We start from the raw sequence: 21,164 nt of genomic DNA on the forward strand, positions 1-21,164 counted from the left end.
GTAAAACAAAAGAATAAAAAAGGTTTTAAAGCCACCAGACTGTAGAACTAATAAAAATGTACTTGCCACTCAAACTTTTTTTTTTTTAAAGTTGTGACTACATCACACATTTTTGAGCAATACTTCAAGAACACAGCAAGAAGCCTGATAGAAATTTACACACCCCTCATTTTCTATGGGCTATCTAAAACCCTATGGTCAAATACTGGAAGCTCAAATCCAAAACAGACTGATATGCTACACAAGATTACATGATCATTAATCATTTGAGAGAGTCAAGGCACACACTGAAAGAACAGGAACTACATACTTTAGCTGGCAAATCTTAGTGACAACAGCTAAGCAACATTTTTCCCAAATATTATTAGATCACATGCTAGTCCCCAAGATGAAATACCATCAATGCCTTGAAGAGACAACTGATCTAACGAAAACTGATCAAGGGCTGCAAGACTGCTCTTTTTGAGCAGGACAACTGTGGCAGCCTAGTTAGGAGTAATAACACACATGCCTAAAATTTTTCATACATCCAAGAGATTTTTCTTTAATAAGTAAAAAGTACAGCATAATGTATGAGCTTTCATACCTTTGGGTTTAAATTTAGAAGGCTCCTTAACAATGCAGGCAAGTTAATAGAATAAAAAGAAGAATGCTCCAAAAAAGTAAGAAAACATACACCAGTGGCTTCCCAGTCTCCAAGCTTACTTGATCTTCCCAGTTTTGTTACATCAGCCATTAAATTTGAACAGGACATTTTTCAGGCAGCCAGAAGAATAGTACTGACAGCTATCTGACTGCACAAGCTGGCAAAAAAATACAGCTACCCTAGACCGTGAAATGCTTCAGACAGTGAAATACACTAAAGTATTTTTTTTCTGGTCAGGCAGCTCTCCACCTAGGTAAACTAGAATACTCAACACATTTTCCAGGTTTGATGTGGCATGTAAAAGCCACCTTGGATTGAGGACCATGATTAGCACTACTACTGAACAAAAGGGGAAGACCAATAACATCCATATTACCCATACTTATTGTAGGACTGATTCGTTACCTGTGTAAGTAAATGAATGAAATGACCATGACTCCCTGATATGACTCAACAGCTTGGGACCTCACTATGAAACTCCAATATGCAGAAATCTGTGATGAGTTAGGGTGGGACAAGTACACTCAATTCAACCTAAAGTGCTGAGTAATGTAAATAGAGGACAAAATCTTGTTTACTAGTATTTCACGTATGTGCTTTAGCTTTGTGAATTTTTAAGTGCGAGGAAAACTAGGATAAATACTGATTTAAAAAAAAACAACCTTAAGTCTTCTATTTAGGATATCAATCATTTGATCACTGGGCTTTTAACACAACACAGGTGCAACAGGCATACTGTGGCCTAAACCTATCCAGGCCATCACCTCTTACCATTGTTTGTAAAGAGCCATGTACACATATCCCTGATGACTTCTTCTAATATCTGGCACCCAAATAAACTAAGTCAGCATTATTAGCTTTACTATTTGTTCTTACACACAGCCTCTTCCCCCCCCCCCCCCCAACTGTCCAGCTGTACCGTCACATAACTGCGAAAAACATGAAGAAAAAGAAAAACCTGGGTTCATCATGGTTCATGGAACAACTGAATATATTAAAAATTCTGGCCAAGAAGACCCAATGAGTCAAAGTGTGTGAATTTTTTTTTATTATTTAATATTAAATCAGACTGAGCAGCTAATTAACATGTTTTAGTCAGCATACCTTTTCTTGGACATTTTCATCATCATTTGCCAGGGCACAAGCATCACCTGAAGCATATTGCACTGCCGATGAAAGACTGTCTTTACAAAAGACATGCCAAACAGGAAGCCTATTTAATACAAAAAACAACACCAGAGTCAAAGTCTTGATCTAAAATGAATAGACAGTATTTTGAAATTCCCTCAGCATTGTCTCCCTCATCCTTTTTTCAGTTGTACCCACAAGGTACTTAGAAAAATAAAAATATACACATACAGTTCATAGATACTCATTTATCAAAACTATTGGTGGACTTAAGAAATTAGTAACAGAAAACACTGTAAATTTACTACTTCCAAAAGACAAAAGTATCAGCAAAGCAATTATTGGGGTGATACCAGGTCACAAAATGGAAGCTGACACAAATTAGTTAAGTTATTGCAAGTTAGGAAAAAACTGAATCAATCATATCTTTTGCCATGTAGCAGCAGGGTGTCTTTAGCATTGATTATTACTGAGCAAAAGCTAAAGCCACAGATTAAAAAAAAAAAATAAAGCTCCTTATTTCCCTGTACAGATGATACCTGAAAAATCTTGTATGGTCAGCATCAAGCACATTTAATTAGAGAAAATAAGTATATTAAACAAAAGGCCCATGCAAACCCCGATGAAAATACAGAGACAAATGGCAAACCAAGTGCTTGCTTTAACCACAACCTCCAGAGATCTGTTTGTATTTTCAGCTCTGAACAGTTTTGCTCCTCAGTAGAAATTGATTTATTTCCATAGAAAAGCAGCCAACACCTATACAAATGCACGAGAACAGCATCTTTTGTTGCTTAGAGTGCGTGGCCCCTTTACATCCTAGATAATATCTGTGCAGCAAACCACTAGGTTTGGAGGCCCAAAGGCCATAAAAGGTCTCCATGCAGACTTCAAATAAGTACTGCAAAATGCTATGCAAACTGAGCTTTAAGTGGAGTTTTCAACAATACTTGAACATCAGCACCACCTGCTACTTTAAAGCCAAACCCTGTTCCAGGAAATACTGTTTACATGACATCCAGGTGATACATATGACCCTGTGTGATTTTCCACAAATGTTCCTCCGAACCCTGAAAGAAGACCCCCCTTGCAAGAGGAGACATATATATAAGCATAAAAGAAATGTGGATGCAGCAACCTGCAAGTTTTGAAAAACTAAACCACAGCCTTAACAGTAACAGTAGTAAGAATATTTAGGTCAGGATTGACTTAATACAACTTGATCATTCTCGTGTTTAGAATTTGAATGACCACCTCTCTTAAAAACTTGAAGACCTTTATTGTTAAGTATATGCAGCAGATATTGCCACAGACCACTAAAGCGGTACTAAATTGTAGAGAAGGAAAGACATCATTGTCTTTGAATCAGCATTTTAAAACAAGGTGTATTTTCACAACCAAGTTAATAACTACTTTAGCACTTGCCATCAAGAAAAGCACTTAGCACAAAAGGCATACATTTCTTGCCTTAATATTCTGATACTGTAACACAACTAACCATGCTTTAGTAACGAGTGGTGCCCCCCAGGGATTGGTGTTGGGACTGGTCTTGTTCAACATCTTTGTCGCTGACACGGACAGTGGGAATGAGTGCACCCTCAGCAAGTTTGCCGACGACAACAAGCTGTGTGGTTCGGTTGATATGCTGGAGGGAAGGAATGCCATCCAGAGGGACCTTGACACACTTGTGGGGTGGGCTGATGCCAACCTCATGAAGTTTAACCATGCCAAGTGCAAGGTCCTACACCTGGGTCGGAGCAATTCCAGTCACAGCTACAGGCTGGGCAGAGAAGAGATTCAGAGCAGCCTTGGGGGTGATCGTCGATGAGAAACTCAACACGAGCCGGCTGCAGTGAGCACTCGCAGCCCAGAAAGCCAACTGTATCCTGGGCTGCATCAAAAGGGGCATGATCCTGCCCCTCTACTCTGCTCTCACTTGGAGACCTCATTTGGAGTATCGTATACAGTTCTGGTGTCCTCAACATAAAAGAACATGGAACTGTTGGAACAAATTCAGAGAAGGGCCACGAGGATGATCAGGGGACTGGAGCACCTCCTGTATGAAGACAGGATGAGAAAGTTGGGGCTGTTCAGCCTGGAGAAGAGAAGGCTGCGTGGAGACCTCATAGCAGCCTTCCAGTATCTGAAGGGGGCCTATAGGGATGCTGGGGAGGGACTCTTCATTAGGGACTGTAGTGACAGGGCAAGGAGTAACGGGTTAAAACTCAAACAGGGGAAGTTTAGATTAGATATAAGGAAAAAGTTCTTTACTGTTAGGGTGGTGAGGCACTGGAATGGATTGCCCAGGGAGGTTGTGAATGCTCCATCCCTGGCAGTGTTCAAGACCAGGTTGGACAAAGCCTTGGGTGGCATGGTTTAGTGGGAGGTGTCCCTGCCCATGGCTTGGGGGTTGGAACTAGACGGTCTTAAGGTCCTTTCCAACCCTAACTATTCTATGATTCTATGCAACTTTTAGAAGAATACAGTTTAATAGTTCATAAATTTAAGCTATTCCAACACAATCTATGTGCAATATCCACAGTATCACAGTATGCTAGAGATTGGAACGGACCTCGAAAGATCATCTAGTCCAATCCCCCTGCTGGAGCAGGAACACCTAGATAATGTTACACAGGAATGTGTCCAGGCGGGTTTTGAATGTCTCCAGGGAAGGAGACTCCACAACCTCCCTGGGCAGCCTGTTCCAGTGTTCCGTCACCCTCACTGAGAAGAAGTTTCTTCTCAAGTTTAAGTGGAACCTCTTGTGTTCCAGTTTGTACCCATTACCCCTTGTCCTATCATTGTTTGCCACTGAGTAGAGCCTGGCTCCATCCTCGTGACACTCCCCCTTTATATATTTATAGACACTTATAAGGTCACCCCTCAGTCTCCTCTTCTCTAAACTATAGAGACCCAGCTCCCTCAGTCTTTCCTCATATGGGAGATGCTCCACTCCCTCAATCACCTTTGTTGCCCTGCGCTGGACTCTCTCCAGCAGGTCCCTGTCCTTCTTGAACAGAGGGGCCCAGAACTGGACACAATATTCCAGATGCAGTCTCACCAGGGCAGAGTAGAGGGGAAGGAGGACCTCTCTCGACCTACTAACCACCGCCCTTCTAATACACCCCAGGATGCCACTGGCCTTCTTGGCCACAAGGGCAGTGTTGGCTCATGGTCATCCTGTCCTGCACTAGGACCCCCAGGTCTCTCTCCCCTACACTGCTCTCTAACAGGTCGTTCCCCAACCTATACTGGAACCTGGGGTTGTTCCTGCCCAGATGCAGGACTCCACACTTTCCCTTGTTATATTTCCAATTTGTTTATTCCCAGAAATTCTCCTGCGTATACTCCCCGACTCAACCATGGTGCCTTAAGTCTCCCAAAAAGCCCTATGAGCAAGGGAGGGGACTGAAAATTCATTTTGTACATACGTTCATGCATGTACCCACAGGAAAAGCTAAGCCCTATTACAACAGAGGATGCAGCAGGCAGGATGTATCATTCAACTGCTGCCATCAAGCTCTGGCAAAGCCTTAAAAACACAAAGCCACAGCATGCAAGGCCACATGAGACCATTTATTCTGTGAGAAATCAAATTAATCGCATCATCAGGACACTGCAATTCTTTTTTCTTCTTTCAGCATTCTGCATATTCAACAGGCATTTTTTATTTTAGACACAGGCTGACAAATTATACAGCCCACCATAACAGAGAATTGCCAAATGGAACAGCACCTCTGTTAAATATTTCTCTATATGCAGAAATACAACAAACAAAAACCTGTTAATTTACAGAGAACAGAATTCCCCTTGAGTTTAGTAAACTTGCACAATATGTCAAGGATAGGCTGGATGGGGCTTTCAGCAACCTGCCCACGGTCGGGGGTTTGGAACTAGATGATCTTTAAGATTCCTTCCAACCTTCTATGATTCTATGTCCAGTGAAAGCACAGCAGCTTCTCTATCTCTAGATATTAATACATTCATCCCTTTTTCATGGCTAAAGAGTAGTATTTTAATGCTGACTTGAAAGCGAGCAGGCAGATCTAATGCTCAAATGGTACTGGAGATTAGTCACTAGATATCCTTTCTCAGGTACAAGGTAATGACATAACAGCATAGAGATACGTCAAGAGAGCGTTCCAAACACTTAACCAACAGTTAGTGACTTGCATGTATACAAAAGTTTTCAATAGCTCAGTTTTTCTTAAGTATGACTGAAAATAGCAGCTGCTATTAAATCTCATGAAGAACAAAGAAAGTTAAACATGAGTCTTTTAGTATCATTATTAATGCTGTTTTCTCTAATGCACCATGAATTCTCCAGCTTGATATGCACAAAAGCAAAACATGCAAGCCCAGACAGAAATGCAGGGAGGAATCTTCACTCTTCACAGGGCACGTACATACTGTGGGCTCTCTACTGAAGCAGAAAGTCTGCTCACCCCTATCTAAATGGTACTGTACGCTTATTGCTGCACAAATTGGCTATGGTCTACTGACAGCTGTTAGGCTTTTGAGAAAGAAGGCACTGAAATCTGAAAGTGCAGGTGGTTCTGAAATTGCAGTGTAGGTTTCTTGTGAAAGACTGTCCAGTTCTGATTTGGCTGAAACTCTTAAGTAATTGTGAAGGAGGCAGCAGAAGACTATCAGAGATAGTGAAGCTATTAATAACTGGTTTGACAAGCATAAAAATCAAGTAAAAAGTAAACAAGTGGTAAGAAAAAAAAATTGTCATACAAGTTACAGCCGCCAAAAATTCAAATTGGCGGTAAGAGCTGTTCTACTATTTGACCTTCCCAGAGAAAAACAGGTTAAGCTTTCCTTTCCAAAGGCTACACAGACAAACAGACACACAAAATATGCAATTCAAACACATTTGTTCACTAAACTACTCAAGAGTTTTCTTAAACTCTCTCCAAACAAGACCTGTATCTGGGCACTAAAGAGTGAAACAGTTCAGAACAGTTTACAGTTGACAGCTGTGAGAGAGTAATTTTAAGCAAAGGGAAAGTAAAGAGGAAGCTACCACCAGCATATTACCAAGCCCTTCCTGAAGGCACAGGGGACAGTCTCTCTCTGCAGGACAATCACTGACACTTTCTCCACCTCTCAGAGGGCTGCATTACCAACAGGTGCGGATGCACCAGTGGCCAACACCTAAGAGAGAATGAAGATGTCACCATCCCTGCCATACGACACTTCTCTAGTGAAAATATTCATAGAATCAGTTCAGAATAGGCTTCTGGAAGAGACAGAGGGTGAGGTTTGGACCTAGGGAGCAGAGGGCCAATGAAGCAAGCCTATTAATGGCAGAGAGGCACCTATTTGTTGGTTGAAGCTTCTCAATTATAGGATAATTTCTGATTAATCACATAAAAAATGAAAAGTTGTGAAAGAAGAGCAGCATGCATTACCAAGATAAAAGTTATGATGGATCTTTAAGGGGAAAAGCTGAAAATTAGATCCACAGATCTAGCTTCATCAAGGCTGTTGCCAGCAAGGCACTGATACTGTCTCATTTCCTACCACTACCCACCAGCTTTATTCATGGGGGGGAAGGACTGGACAGGGACAGGACCACCACTGCCTCCCAAAACCAAACAAAAAAAAAAACAAAAAACAACCCCCAAACCAAAAACCAAACCAAAACGACACAAACTCCCCAAACCCAGCACACAAAAACACAACCCCAAACCAGCTGAAGTTGGAGGTTTTTTGCAAATCCTTTACCAATCCATTGTATTTTTGCAATTAATTTAGGCGTTAATATCTTTCCCACTCCTTGCAAAGAATGTGCTCTCCAAACTGTCTCCTAACTGGAATTAGATACACAAAAAATAGACAGTTACTTCACTTATTCAGAGGAGTCCAAAACAAAGATACTTCTGACACCACTGAATTCCACAGCTTCAGACAATAAGATTCCAACCATCAATAAAAAATACAGCTTTCAGCACTTTAAATGCATTAGCATGCAAAGACTGCAAAACAAGGTTACTTTATCAGATTTAACCCATTTACTGCCTGAAGGAGTAGTCCTGCATTCCACCCTCCACCACGTAATTCCCTGCAACCCTGATCTGATCTGGTGACTGTGGACACTTTTAACGTGTAAAAGAAAGTTTGCTTTGAGCTAGTGTATACTCAAGATATAAAAATGGAACATAGAGGGAGAACACACCACTGTCCATGACCTTCCCCTGTTTCCTAAGTCAAACAATGGAAATCAAGGTGAAGGACTAACAGTGGAAAACCCCCTCAAGCCTTTCTTACAGTGCTACCAATATTACTCTAATCCTATCCTAGAAAAGGCTATTATCTCAATAGCCACCTTCACAGCACCATAACTGTATAGTTTTGACACAGTGCCCATGACAGACAACAGCCTATATTAGATGCATGCTGCAAGGTAACACTGGAACACATACCTCTTAATTCTTGGGAGCATCCAGGTAGCCTATTTCAGAAATCACAGACAAAAATTACAAACCCTAACCCTTGAAAGGTGTCCATCTGGAAGTGCTCACAGTGATTAAAAGTTCCTAGTAGCTCTCAGTAACAAGCTTCTGTAATACTGCACTGAAGATCACAGCTTAAGAGAATCTCCCTGCATTGTCAGGCTCTAGTTATCTTTAATGCAAGAGTTTTGGGAAAAGAACACATTCTGGAAAAAGACAGTAAAGCCTTAAACTAAACACAAAAACTACAGGAAAATAGTAGAATAACTATGTGATTAAACTTTAAGGATTTTAGAGTCTTCAGTAATGCCTGACTTACACACCTTTGAAGATTTCCCTCACTGCTTAAATTCATAAGCTTATCTACACAGCCACAATACCGCATCAGCAGGCTCAGAATCATCAGCAGTTGCTCTGCACCAACTCCCCATGTAAAAAGCCCCTGCGAGTGCAACACAGCTTAACACAGTGCCAATGAATGGAATGTCAGCATAAACTTCACATGAATTTTGCCCTAGATCATTCTAAAGTTGCTATCAGCTAACTCACAGGCATTTTGTCATGTATTTTTAATAGGCTTCTTACCTTTAAAGTATTTTTAAAATATCTTGATTGCCATTCCAAAACTCAGTCAAGCCAAGAAGGTTCCTTTGAGCACCTAAGCTAATTTTGAACTGCTAGAACCTTTTACTGATACTCCAATCCAGTTGAAGTCATCTCTATACCAACATTTTCACTCACCCAAGCAGAAGTTCTCCACACTAGCTTTGGGATCAGTCTGTTGTACCAGCTCAGTATTTTCACCAAAAATTGTAAGAAAAGCTTTTAGAGTATTACCCTGTTCTCAACCGGAAGTTTTCATGCACAGAAAAAAACACCCTCTTCAGGCAAAGGGCTGTAGCACCTCCAGGTGTTAATCTGATAAAAAAAAATTTTACAGCCTGCCTTTGAAAGCAGCACGGAATTTACCAAGGGCTAGATTAGTAAAGAAAACTGAAAACAGGAAAAGCAGAAAAGCCAAAAGTGTTCTGTAAAATACAGTGATAATATTAAAGTGGAAAACAACTAACAACAGGTTAGAGAAAAAAGTTTCAGAAAAAATTGAAATTAAGTGCGTAAGTGGGGCAACATTTCATTGCAACAGGCAGAGTCTTGTGCATCAACACAGCAACCTCATGAGGGGGCACATGCCACTTTAGTACACTACTTGCGTAACAAAAATATGAAGTTTCTAGGACGAATATTTTAGAAGATACTGCATGAAAACACTGATTTTCAAATAATTTTAGAAGCCAAGTATTCAATAACTGGGCAAAGCATTTGTTTTGCGTAAGACACCAGAGCCCCTGCTTGCATACAATACCTTCAACTTGAGCAGGCTACAAGCTAGGCATATTCAAATTTGACTGAGTCCAAGAGCTCCAGTGCAGCTTTTGTCCCAACCTTAACTACAGAGCTTCCAAACAAGACGCTTCCAAACAAGAGGCTTCATATCTAAGAACATGGTTTTAATTCTGAAATCAGATGCCTGGAACAAAAGTTTATATGAGCAGTGCCTAAATCACATTACTCCTTTCTGCCATAAAACTAAGCACCCTGTGTGTGCATTTCATTATCAGCCTTCTGAAGAGATTAAAGTAACTACACAAGAGGAGAATCACCATATAAAATTCTCAGCATCATTACTAACAAGTTACACTAGCAGGTCTATTGAGATCATCAAGGCACTCTCCTGCACACATTATACTCTGCTGAAAAGAGGGTTTCTGTGATAAACAGGCATGTTACACTGGCACACAAGCCTCTCACACCCCAACTCTACCACTCAACACCTTTGTTATTAACAGATGCAAGCTTAAGGTTTAAGCCAAAAGCCAGTAATAAGCAAATAAATTTCCTATTAGGAAACCCTTTCCTTTAGAGATCTCCCATCTAGTTTGCATGGCTTTTGCCTGTGCAGGATAGGAGCGGCAAAGTAAACACTAGTGATGTTATCACAATGCCAGTATAGCACTGCTTTTTTCACAGCTCCTCTTGCATTGCAGGATCTTTCAACAATGTAAAAAGTTCAAAAATGTAGTACGTTGTAACACAAAGCAAAACCAGACATTTTATTTCCTTAACATTCACGTAAATCTTCACATAAATAGGTAGAAATACAAAGCAATATCAAAATCTGCCCCCTTCCAATGCAGTTGTATCACGGCTTTATTCCTGGCTATGCCACTGACCCAATCTGATCTTCACAATTTTCAGGGTACGCTCATTTCAGAGTGAGAGGTGTTAGACTAGGGGTTTTCCACCAGGAAAAGCACATCTTGCTGCTCAGTTACTTTGATACAAGCCATGCTTTACTGATGCAGCACATTCATAGTGCAACCACAACTAAAGCATCCCAGCGTGCACATGTGCTTATACCCATCTTACGCAGAGTTGTAAAACTGAAGATGATAAAAGAATTCATAAAAGCTAAGTAGACCAGGATAACACAATGCATTTTCTGGGATAGAATGAATCAGAAAGACAAATCACTGTACGTATTATTTCTTTCCTAAACTCATAGCTAACACTTTGAAAGTGCAGCTTATGGCAAAACAAAAGCTGATGTCTGAAAAATTTATACAGGTTATGCTTCAAACAACTGTCATAGCTACTTTCAATTCAGATAGTACTAGTATCCCTATAAGCTTCTAAACCTGCTCCACTTACTCAGCTCTGTATATTGTCGAGCTACAAAACACTACAAGTTTTAAAATATTTTTTGCATTATATCATCCACACAAAGGGATTAACTGAAGCGTAAAGCCATCTCTGTAAATTCAGGACAACGAGTTATTTCTTATGCACAGTCAAAGCTCCAGTCTGCACAGATAGGTATTATTTTTAGAGCACTACATTCCTAAGCCTTACCTCCATCAACAGCATTTCTCTAAAGCCATGCAGCCATCCTGCTTTTTTGAACTACTCGAAACAAGATTGCTGGCCTTGTCAGAGAGCTGTAGCTTCAGGAAGCCTCAAGTACCAGTAACTCTCAGGTCCCACACTCCAAAGAGTATCACATTGCCTTTACTGCAAAGGCATCAGTTAACAAACCCCCAAACTCAAGGTTCTGGGATTTTTTTTTAGGTTTTGTAATACACAGTCACATTTTTAACTAAAAAGTAAGAGTCAAAAGAGCCCCAAGAGTGTTCTTTCAACAATTCTGGTTTCCCTGCTTTTTTGCTTCTTACTATTCTGTTGACCACTAGTTTTATGTATAAAAGCACTTCTCTCCTGCCACCATTAAATCCTTTGAAGATGACTTTTCAAATTTAGATATCTTGAAATGTGTTTGTCCCACATGCCAACATTTATACCACAAAGCCTCCATTTACTATTTAAAGATTCTTAACCGTTTATGTAAATGAAGCTGCTGATTTTCTTTTTAGGAAAGGAAAAGTTAAATACATCCCAACTTACCATGCTACACAGTCCAGCAACAATGCCAGAATTAATGGATCTCAAGACTTTCCAACTACAACTCCGACATGGCTACTGAAATTAAAGCATGTCACAATGCCATCCTGCAGAGGATTTTAAGCTCTCCAATGTGAATTCATATTTGGACACCAAACTAAGCAACTAGAGCTTGTACTGCTCCCAAGGTCCATTGGATCTGTAATCAAAAGCAGCCAGAGTGTGCAGGGTGAACACTCAAGATGAACTTTTTTTTTAAATAGTAAAAGGTTTGCGATACTCTAGTACAAGCTCTAAGATCAGTTAAGAGAGTGCTTTAAAGAGCCATCTCCGAGTTAGCTGAACATGATAATCCTTTATCAATATGGAATAGGTGCCTGAACTTTTTCTTTAGCTGAACAATTCTATTAAAACAGCAGACAACGAACATAGCAACAAAAAAATTACTCTGACCACTATCATTACGCTGAGAACACCTTCATTTACAAATTACCTCGAGGCAGGAACAGGTTATCTGCCTTTAAGACAGAGTCAGAAAGAAAAAGAACTGTTTTCCTAATAAGAATCCCAACTATACAAGTAGAACCTTTCATGAGAAGCAACTTAGTTTGCCAAGAAGTTGAAAGCTGTCTAAAACAGTTGACCAGGTTCACAGCTCACTGAAAAAAGTTCTAGCCATATAGGTTCGATTAAAATTTTTCCAAATGGAAACACAGCAACAGAGTTTTCAAGCACTTTTTGGACTCATTGTTTTGTCTCCTAAGAACAAAAATGTGATGACACAAACCTAATTTGCTCCAGGACTGTCTGAACCCAGTAATGCAACTGTCAGCACCCGATTTGCAACTGATTTTGTACAGAGATATCTGAACTTCCCCTTCTTCATCCAACCTGTAAAACAACCCAAACCTTAAAGACTATTGCCTTTATTTTTTTTATAGACTATTTAAACGATTTACAGGAAGTGTATTAAAAGTTATATACTGGACACACAATTATCTCTAGCAACTACTGCTGTTCTGTTTTCTGTATTTGCAGTTTGCTGTTCAAATTGGTTAGTATTTCTCAAACAGTGAGTCAGTGTTCAAAGGAGGCCAAAGTTTAAGATGCTTACAACCTACATTACAGAAATATATTCCCCTAATATTTGTGTTGTAATAAGTACCATCTTTTAAGGCAGTTTGAAAACAAAGTAAACAGAAGATGCTGGAACAAGGTAATCACTGTGAAAACACTCAAATACATAACCAAAGCAAAAATGAAAAGGCTCATTGGCTTTAATTTAACATGACCCCAGCCAGCTGCAGAAAAACGGTTTCAAGACTAAGGCAACTTGATCTTTAAGAGAACACAGCCAGAGTTCAGCCTGAAATTGGAAAAGCAAGTAAATCATATAGTTAAAAGCACCAAGTGGCAACAAAATATTCATACAGAATAACTCCGAACCGCTGATATCCGAGGACGATCTCTACATCTGACAGCACTTGTTTTCAAGAACACACTACATGATCGCCATTCACATCCCCGGGAGTTACCCTCCCAAAATCTGTTACCTGCCTTTCCCCTAACGCACCACCACATGCTACCAGCACCTGAACGCGTTCTTGTGTTTCCGAGAGGAAGCACCTTCCTTTCCCCAGTGGCACCATCTCCGTTTCCACCTCCCACCCCGTGCGTCTCCGGCCATTAGCCCTCAGCATCCCGACCAAGGCGCTCTCTGCGCCGGAGCCGCGGCAGAAAAAGGCTCCCCAAGCTGGGCACCGTGAGCGGACCGAGGTCCCCGGGCTGCTGGAAAAGACGGCAGCGGCAGGGCTGCAGGCAGGCCCGGCAGCGGGGTCCTCCACCTCTGTCCTCTCAGGAAGCTCCGAGAGGCAGGACACCCTCGCCCAGGGAGGCCTCGGAGGAGCCTCCCGGCCGTGATGGCGAGGGCCCGCGGAAGAGCCGGGACTCACCAGAGCAGCGAGCAGAGGAAGAGGCAGGAGCCCAGGACCAGGAGCCGGCGGGGCGGCTCCCTCATCGTCTCCCCCGTCTACCTGCCGCGGCCGGGAAGCGGCGGCGCATCCTCCCCGGCAGAGGGACCGCGGGAGAAGCGGGAGCGGCGGCTACCGCTAAAGAGGAACGACCGCTGGGGCGGCCCCTCCCCCACGCAACGCAACGCGGCGCGAGCGAACGCAGCCGTTACTGCCCGCCGCACCGGGCCCCTCCCCCCAGCCCCGTATCCTTTCACGCGCTGAGCTGGAAGGATATGCGTCATCCACTACCACATCTCGCCACGCCCCCTCGCTCCGCCGCCACCAATGGCCTGCGAGTCTTGGGGGGCCACGCCCCCAAACCCCGGTTGCCAATGGGGATTGGCTTTTCCCCTCCAGAGCGGCGACGAATGAAGAGAGCCGCCTGCCCTTTCCCCGCCCTCCCAAGGACCCCTCTGAGGTGTCCGTGTCAAACAGGACCTTAAAGGGAACGGCCATAGTAATAAACGACTGCTAACAGCAAAGTCTGAGGCCGAGGTGCACGCGAGGAAAGTCATTATCTCCAGTGCGAGAGACGTTTTAAGCAAAGGCTTTCCGGCACGGCGGTTTTTAAAATTTATTTTTTAAATCGGGCTTCTTCGCCGGTTGCCCCGCAGAGCCGAGTGCTTAAGGCCCCCAGCGGAAGCACCTTCGCGGAGTGGGCGTGGACCGGACGCTGTTTGCGGGGGCTGCTGGGAGCTGTAGTTCCGGCCCGGAAGGCGGTGCGGGGATCTGCTGCGAGCGGGTGCCCATCAGCCAATTTGCAGGCGGTCTGCGGGAGCCCGTGAGGAGCGGTTGGGCTCGGGCTTCACCCACTGACAGCTGCATGGCAGCCCTGCTCGAGTCCGTAGGCACAGGTGATGCCAGAGAAGTGTTTAAGGTGGTTTTGTCCATATTCATTCATCGCAGGAAAAAGAGCCGAGCCATAGTTTGCCTGGCAGCTCCTCATGTGCGTCCTGAGGCCCACAAGGGAAGTGCCTGGACCTGGCATCCTGGCCAAGCCCTGCTGGCCCAGCTTCTCTCCCCATCCCAGCAGCTGTCTGCACAGAACTCCTTTGTTTCCCTGCCTGGCACTGCCTTCTGATGGCTGGGGCTTGCAGAGCACCGCTGGGTGTTGCAGGCCTGGCAGCTGTGAGCATGACCTCGGCAGCTGGGTACCCGTGCCCAATGTGGGACAGAGGAGAGGTGCCTTTCCTGGTACAGGCACATTTGGGTAGACAGCTACCAAAACGTTAGGGATTTTGTAGATAGCCAGGCCTAAATCTGAAGCAAAGTGTTCTAAAATGGGCTTTACACTGAACTATGGTAGCCAAGAAAGCCATCCTTGCAGCCTACTGTCACCAAAAAATGACTCAAGATTGGGGTTCCTGCTGCCACAGCATAATCAGATCCACAGGGAACAGCAACGTGCACTGCTCACCCAGCACATGAGGCATTATGACAGCCTTGGAAGGCACAGGTGGATTAGTCACCAGCATGCTGCTTTGGAAACATGCACATGTCAGAACTCTGAACAGGGAAGGACAGCTTTGCCCCGAGGGCAGAAGGGGAGGGTGTGAATCAGGGCAATCCTTGTAGGAGCAGTAGGTCACAGTTCCTGTTTATCCCAGAGCAGCTGCAGCAGCTCTGGCCCTTACGGCAGACGGAGGGTGCTCCCAAAAGAAGGGGTGCTTGCAGCACTCAGCTTGATGCTGACAAGCTGCAGGATGGATTGACTGGAGTCAGCCAGCTGCAAGTAGCTTTCCCAGCTGGCACTGGAAACCTCTGGAGAGTCTTTGTGTCTGTTCCTTTCAGATTTCTCACCTAGTCATTCTGTGTTTTCATTAACACTTGGCATCTCCCACCCTTCCAAGAGTTCCGAATGCCGCAGACAGCAGACAGAGCTGTGTGCCAACACATTGAGAAGGGAAGAGGGAGAAGCTCCAGCTTTGTGCCTCATCTCTACACAGGCTGTGGCTTAAACGCCCCTGGGTCAGCAAACCATGGGCTTCCCAGTGACAGAAACGGCCTATCCTGCAGTACATTTATCTCTTTGGAAAATGGGGAATAACAACACAGCGCATGGGGCAGCAAGTTGGGGTGCAGAGCAGCACCTGCTGCTCCATGCCTTGCAGCTTAGCCAGGCTTGGAGCTGCCTGGATGAGTCTGTGACTCATGAGGTTGAACAGGAAGAAATTCCTGTGCAAGTCACTGGTAGGTTTCACAAGAAGCCTGTGGGATTTAACATGAACCTCTGGCAATGGGAAATGGGCTTGCTAAACCACAGTACGGATTATACTGAGATGAAAGTGGCCGGGCAGGTGGCTCTGACAGCGATTGGCTTTGCTCTATGTCCCAGTGCGAGTGCCAGCCGCAGGACCCACTGGCAGCTCTCCCAGTGCATCAGCAACCAGCCTGCTGCCCCAGTGCCACTCAGCTCCTGGGTCAGATCCTGTTGCCCCAGGAGCGTGGATCACACAGGAGCTGCCCAACCAGTTATGGGAGTGAGGCGAGTCCTGAAAAACACTGAGAAGCTGCCTCATGGTACTGGTGGGGCATGAGCAAGCACCTTTGCCATGAGGGTTTCTTCAGCCTTTTGCAGCAGCAGAACTAAGACATGGCACAGCAGCAGCATGGATCCATGGCTGTGAGGGCGTCTAACTGTTCTTGGGAGGGTTTCAAGCAGAGATGCTGTGTGGAGGGCTCTGCTGTGCCTCCAGGGACCTGCAGCAGGAACATGCCCAGAGCACCACTGGTGCAGAAGGTATCTCTGCCCAGGGGTGTGCCTCCACGCTGGCCCCAGGGAACTGCCTGGGAGGTGGGAAACTCCCCGAGCCAGGGGAGCAAGAGCACAGGTCCCACCAGCAGCTGGTTTAATCATGTCAGGGAATGCCACAGATCTCCCCTTTCAGGGCTGGAGGCTGCTGCAGAGAGGCAGGGCAATGTGAGCTTTGGCTGCAGCTGCCTCCCTCTGTCCCTCTGTGGCAACATGACCCCCAGGGTAGGACTCATCGCCTTCATGGATGCTGCCAGTTACAGTACCTTACCTGTTGAGCAAGAGCAGTGTGTCAGCACAGGAAGATGCCAGGCAAGGTGTGCATCTACATACTCAGTGTCCTGCCTCCAACCTCCCCAAGGATTCACAGTAGTCAAGTCACACAGCAGACAGAGAGCACTTCCCCATCCCACCAATACAGTTTTGGCCACAACCTCTGTGCATTCGGGATGGCCAGGAGCAGAGCAGTAGAGAAATCCATCCATGAAGCATTATAAATTGAAAAAAAACTGCTCAGCTGTCTGCTAGAAGCACTGGTAAACATTTATTAACTCATTGCTACGTATTTCCAGCTATGGCACTTGCCTCGGCGCTGGCAGGCAGTGTTTTGCTCAGGGCCATGCCACAGCATACGGCTGGGACCACCTCCATTGTCAGACTCTGCCTTGCTCCCGGGACAGTAATTCTTCCAGCTTCCTTGCCAAAAGCTTTTCCCCTAAGAGAAGGGGAAAAGGCTGTGAAGCCACACTTGGTCAGCTCATGCAGCTGCTCTCAACTGGCACAGCTCCCACACACTTTGGTCCCATTACCAGCTGGGGATTAATCACACACCGTTTAGACCAAACACAGCTAAAGAGCTGTCACGAAAGATGGATCATTTAGGGGAAGCATTACAGTGACAGGTCAGGATCCTGGAGAAAAAGCCCCTTTGAGTTAGTCCCCACCAGGTATAAACATCCACCAAAAGAGCCTGGTGCCATAAGCCACACAGAGGTTTTGAGGCATCGCCTCTGACATACCCACATACCAATGCTTACTAAGCTTGTTTCTCAACCACTGATAAGATGAGCAATGTAATAGTAAAAAATTTACAGCTTACCCAACTAGAACCCATGATTAACCCAAAGCCCAATGTACTGTAGGGTTACTTGGGAGCAAATATTTGCATGGGATTCTCAAAAGGCACTGTATGTTCACAGTGGGATTTTGGCTTGCTCTTAGCCAGATCTCCCTTGGCTATACCCCAGCATGAGGTGAGCTGGGGCACGGGCTGAATTCAAACCACTGTGCCACTAATGGTGTATGTACCTGCATCCCCTGGGTGGGGAGGGCTCTCCATGGCCTGCAGTGGTGATGTGTAGGCACAAAAGACTGGGTATACAAAGCATAACGCGTTGCACTGGCAGTGGTACAAGCATTGCTCTGCTGACTGGGAATAAAAGCCAGGTCGTTGTGCTCAGTGTCCCAAGTAGCGAGACCCGGAGGGAGCCACCCAAGGGGCAGCTCTGTGCGGTGTTTCTGAGCAGGAGGAGAAAAAAGGTGCTGTGGTTTTACCTGCAAACCCTACACGGCTATGGGGCAATGCTTGTCCATTGCACTCTTTTAACACTCAAATGGACCTGGAGTGTTGCACAGGCTGTAGAGTATCTCTCTGAGATTTGAGCACTGAGGCCAGGGAGCAGTGCTTGACTTCTGGAGAGACACCTGATCCTGGGTTACGTCCTGGGCCTTTGTTTCCAGCATTTTCAGGAAGCAGATGCTAAGCCTTCTGTCGCATTCATCCCTATCTGCTCTTTACAAAGGCTTCTTGTTTTCCCAAGCATTGGGGTTTTTTTCACGTGTCATTTAATTCACACAAACTCCTTCCTCTTCTGACTATTGATCTTGGCTCCTTACTGGTTAAAATAAAGTAAACCTTTCATAAAGAGGTTTTGACAACGAAACTTTTGTTCCTTCCAGACACAATTTCCTGTTTAATTTCCTGACCGTTTCTTATTTAGTAAAGGAAAAGCTGTAAATTGCAAGATTGCTTTCCAGAACTTCCTCTGACTTTAGATGAACTGCTAACCACTTGCAGGAAAGAATTCAGCATAAAACTTAACTTAGAAAAAAATCCTGAATTCTTCTGCACTTCACACCAAAGGGAAACAAGCTGCATAAACCAGAAAAGGGGTTGGAATAATTTGCCTTGCAAAATCAAACAAGAGCAGCTCTGCCTCCAGCTGAGCTAATTACGCTTGCATCACTCAATAAACTGCCTCCAAGATATGGGACTTTGGGAGAGGATTGCTGCAGGGTTTCACCCCTGGGCTGAGGTGGCTGGGAGTGTTGGTGGAGTTTGCACACTCAGCGGTCCTGCTCATGTCATGTCTCTGCCATGCTGGGGCTGCCATGCTGTCCCATGGGGAGGGCCCGTGTCTGTGCAGCCCCAAAGGCAGGTCCTGCATCCCCTGTATGGATGCTGATTCCCACTTCCACACCCCTCTTTAAAACCTGGTGGGCACCACCCTGGGCTGCCAGGCTGTGAGCACAGTCAGAGTGACTGGCTGATGGAGCCGACCAAAACGCTTGCTGTGCACAGAGACTCGTTAGGTTTATTTAATGTGGGCAGCGCAGTGGTGCGTGACGGCGCTGAGGAGTGGTGGGCAGCTGTCATGGCAAGCAGGGTTGATTGCACAGTGACACTTGGCTGGGGCTGCGTGACCTGGTGTAGGAGAGCGACTGCTCTGATCTCTAGCCAGCAAGCCTCAATCGTGCCTGAAAGAGCCTTGAAATCCAGCAAGGTAGGTGGTACCACAGTCCTGCGGCTCCCAAAAGCACTGATGGACCATGGCTGGGATCACCCGTTTAAACGGCTCATGTGGCTCTCCAAGGGGCACAGCCAGGGTGGGAGAGAGATTTCCTCTGCCTGGCTCTAAGCCCCCTATTTAGTTGCTCAACACCTGAAAGTCAAAACTTTAAGTAAGATGGATGAAATTAATTGAGATGGGAATTCCACTTTTGGAAACATTTCCATTTGGTTTCCTTACTTGGAATGGCTCTGTTTGAATTTATCTTTGCCTAGAAATAGGAGATGAAATGATTGTTCCAGCAAGGATGCCCAGGTAGGGTGCATCAGGGAGGACCCCTTTTGGGATCACAGAGCCTCATCCTGCATGACAGAAAATACTATTTCCTACAGCCAGTGCTTGGGAACTGATAGAAAATGGCTTCAAGGAGCCATCCCTTAGCCTGGCAGCAGACGTTCAAGGTACAACCATAAGCAGCATCCTTGCTTGATGCAGTGACACCAGTACAGAGGCTGCTGCTCGCTGCCAGCCAGAGAGACGAGATGGTCAGCAGCCGAGGAGCTGCTCTTGCCGTCAGGGCAGGGGGGCTGATGGGGTGGGGAAAGTCCAGGGCTGCTGGCAGCTGAATCACAGAGAATCAAAATTAGCTCTTGGACACATGGTGGAAACGTGGTGTGGGACCAGGGGCTGCCAGCGGGGTGAACTGCTGCAACGGTGCCTGCTGGTTCCCCCAGTGCTTCCTGGCAGCTGCTGTTTGAGCCCCCTGGGAAAAGGAAAAACAAATCTTGCTACAGAAACCAAGAAACAGCACAGCTTGGTGATGGAGGTATTAAGCTTTTGGGGGGCTTTATTTCTGGGAGGACAGTGTGGGCTTCAGCTGCCCATAAGCACTGAGGGCAAGCAGAGGGGCTGGGAAAGCACCCAGTGCAACGCAGTGCTGGGTTTCTCATATGGCCCCATGCAAATTGAAGCCAAGGCAGGCAATGCGTGATCCAGCAAGACAGCACATCACTGCTTTCTCCACACAAAACCAAAACCGAGACACCCCCCCGCACTCCCCCGGAGCCGGGAGGGTGGCTGAGGCCCAGAGACAGCTCTGCTGGAATGTACCATCATGGCAACGCAGCCTGAGCAGGAGCAGCAGCACCTCCGCTAGATGCAAGTGGTGAAGGTGAGAGGGAAGGAGGGCCATCCAGGCACACACAGGGAACCCCATGGACTCAGCTCAGCCACTTCCTTACCCTCTTGCCGAGTACTAAAATAAACTAAATTCCCACCTGGCTCCATCCTCTCCATGGCAGACATTTAAGAATGGGGGGAGTGGGGGGGGTGGCAGGAGCAGGAAGGGTCACTCCTCAGGGACCCACATGCTGTCAGGGGAACATGCATGTCCTGGAGAGCCTGGTGCAGGGGACCCTCCTCCCTGTGTTCTGGGATAGGATGTGCTTGTATTGCAGGGAGAGGCACTGTATGTGTAAAACACACCTCAGCCCCCCCATCACACCGTAATTCCCAAACACACAGGCTCCTGTTTGGAGACTTCAGTTAGATGTTCATGGGAAGAGGGCAGGAAGGGCTCCTGGGGTGAATATATCCTGTGAAACTGCTGTGTTTCCAGGTTGAGGCCATGCTGTGTTTGAACAAATGCTTCCTTACTAGTCAAATGGGAAGGTGAGCACAGAGGAGGATCCTTTCGCAGTGCACCAAGCTAAAGCAGTGATTTACAACCTGTTTTGACCTGTGCATGCCAAATTTTTCCCCAGCTACACTACCCATAAAAGCCAGCCTGTTTGCATACACTATTTCATCCAATGTCCCCCCTTCCCCATCTATTTCTGGCTTTGCAGTTATACAGCTAAAGAACATAAACATATCCTGGGCAGACAGTAAAAACCTTGTTAGGAAACTCCAGGTCTCTTT

General features: G+C 45.4%; 1 protein-coding gene across 4 annotated transcripts in view; it reads right to left on the reverse strand.

The window, feature by feature from the left end:
- SUCO (SUN domain containing ossification factor) overlaps positions 1 to 13,926 on the reverse strand; it is a 39,985-nt gene extending 26,059 nt beyond the window's left edge. For 3 of the 4 annotated variants that reach the window (XM_061451848.1, XM_061451847.1, XM_061451846.1), the window contains exons 1-2: positions 13,644 to 13,926; positions 1,751 to 1,859 (exon numbers count right to left, since the gene is read on the reverse strand). In XM_061451848.1, coding sequence (XP_061307832.1) covers positions 1,751 to 1,859; positions 13,644 to 13,708 — 174 coding nt within the window. In that variant the 5' untranslated portion in view covers positions 13,709 to 13,926. The remainder of the gene's footprint in view (positions 1 to 1,750; positions 1,860 to 13,643) is intronic. The other variant, XM_061451849.1, reaches the window with a different exon arrangement.
- Between the last annotated feature and the right edge of the window lie 7,238 nt (positions 13,927 to 21,164).

The sequence above is a fragment of the Pezoporus flaviventris genome, unplaced genomic scaffold, assembly GCF_033815535.1.
Source record: "Pezoporus flaviventris isolate CSIRO_AGI_PZ_B2104156 unplaced genomic scaffold, CSIRO_AGI_Pfla_v1 ptg000013l, whole genome shotgun sequence".
Classification (NCBI taxonomy): domain Eukaryota; kingdom Metazoa; phylum Chordata; class Aves; order Psittaciformes; family Psittacidae; genus Pezoporus; species Pezoporus flaviventris.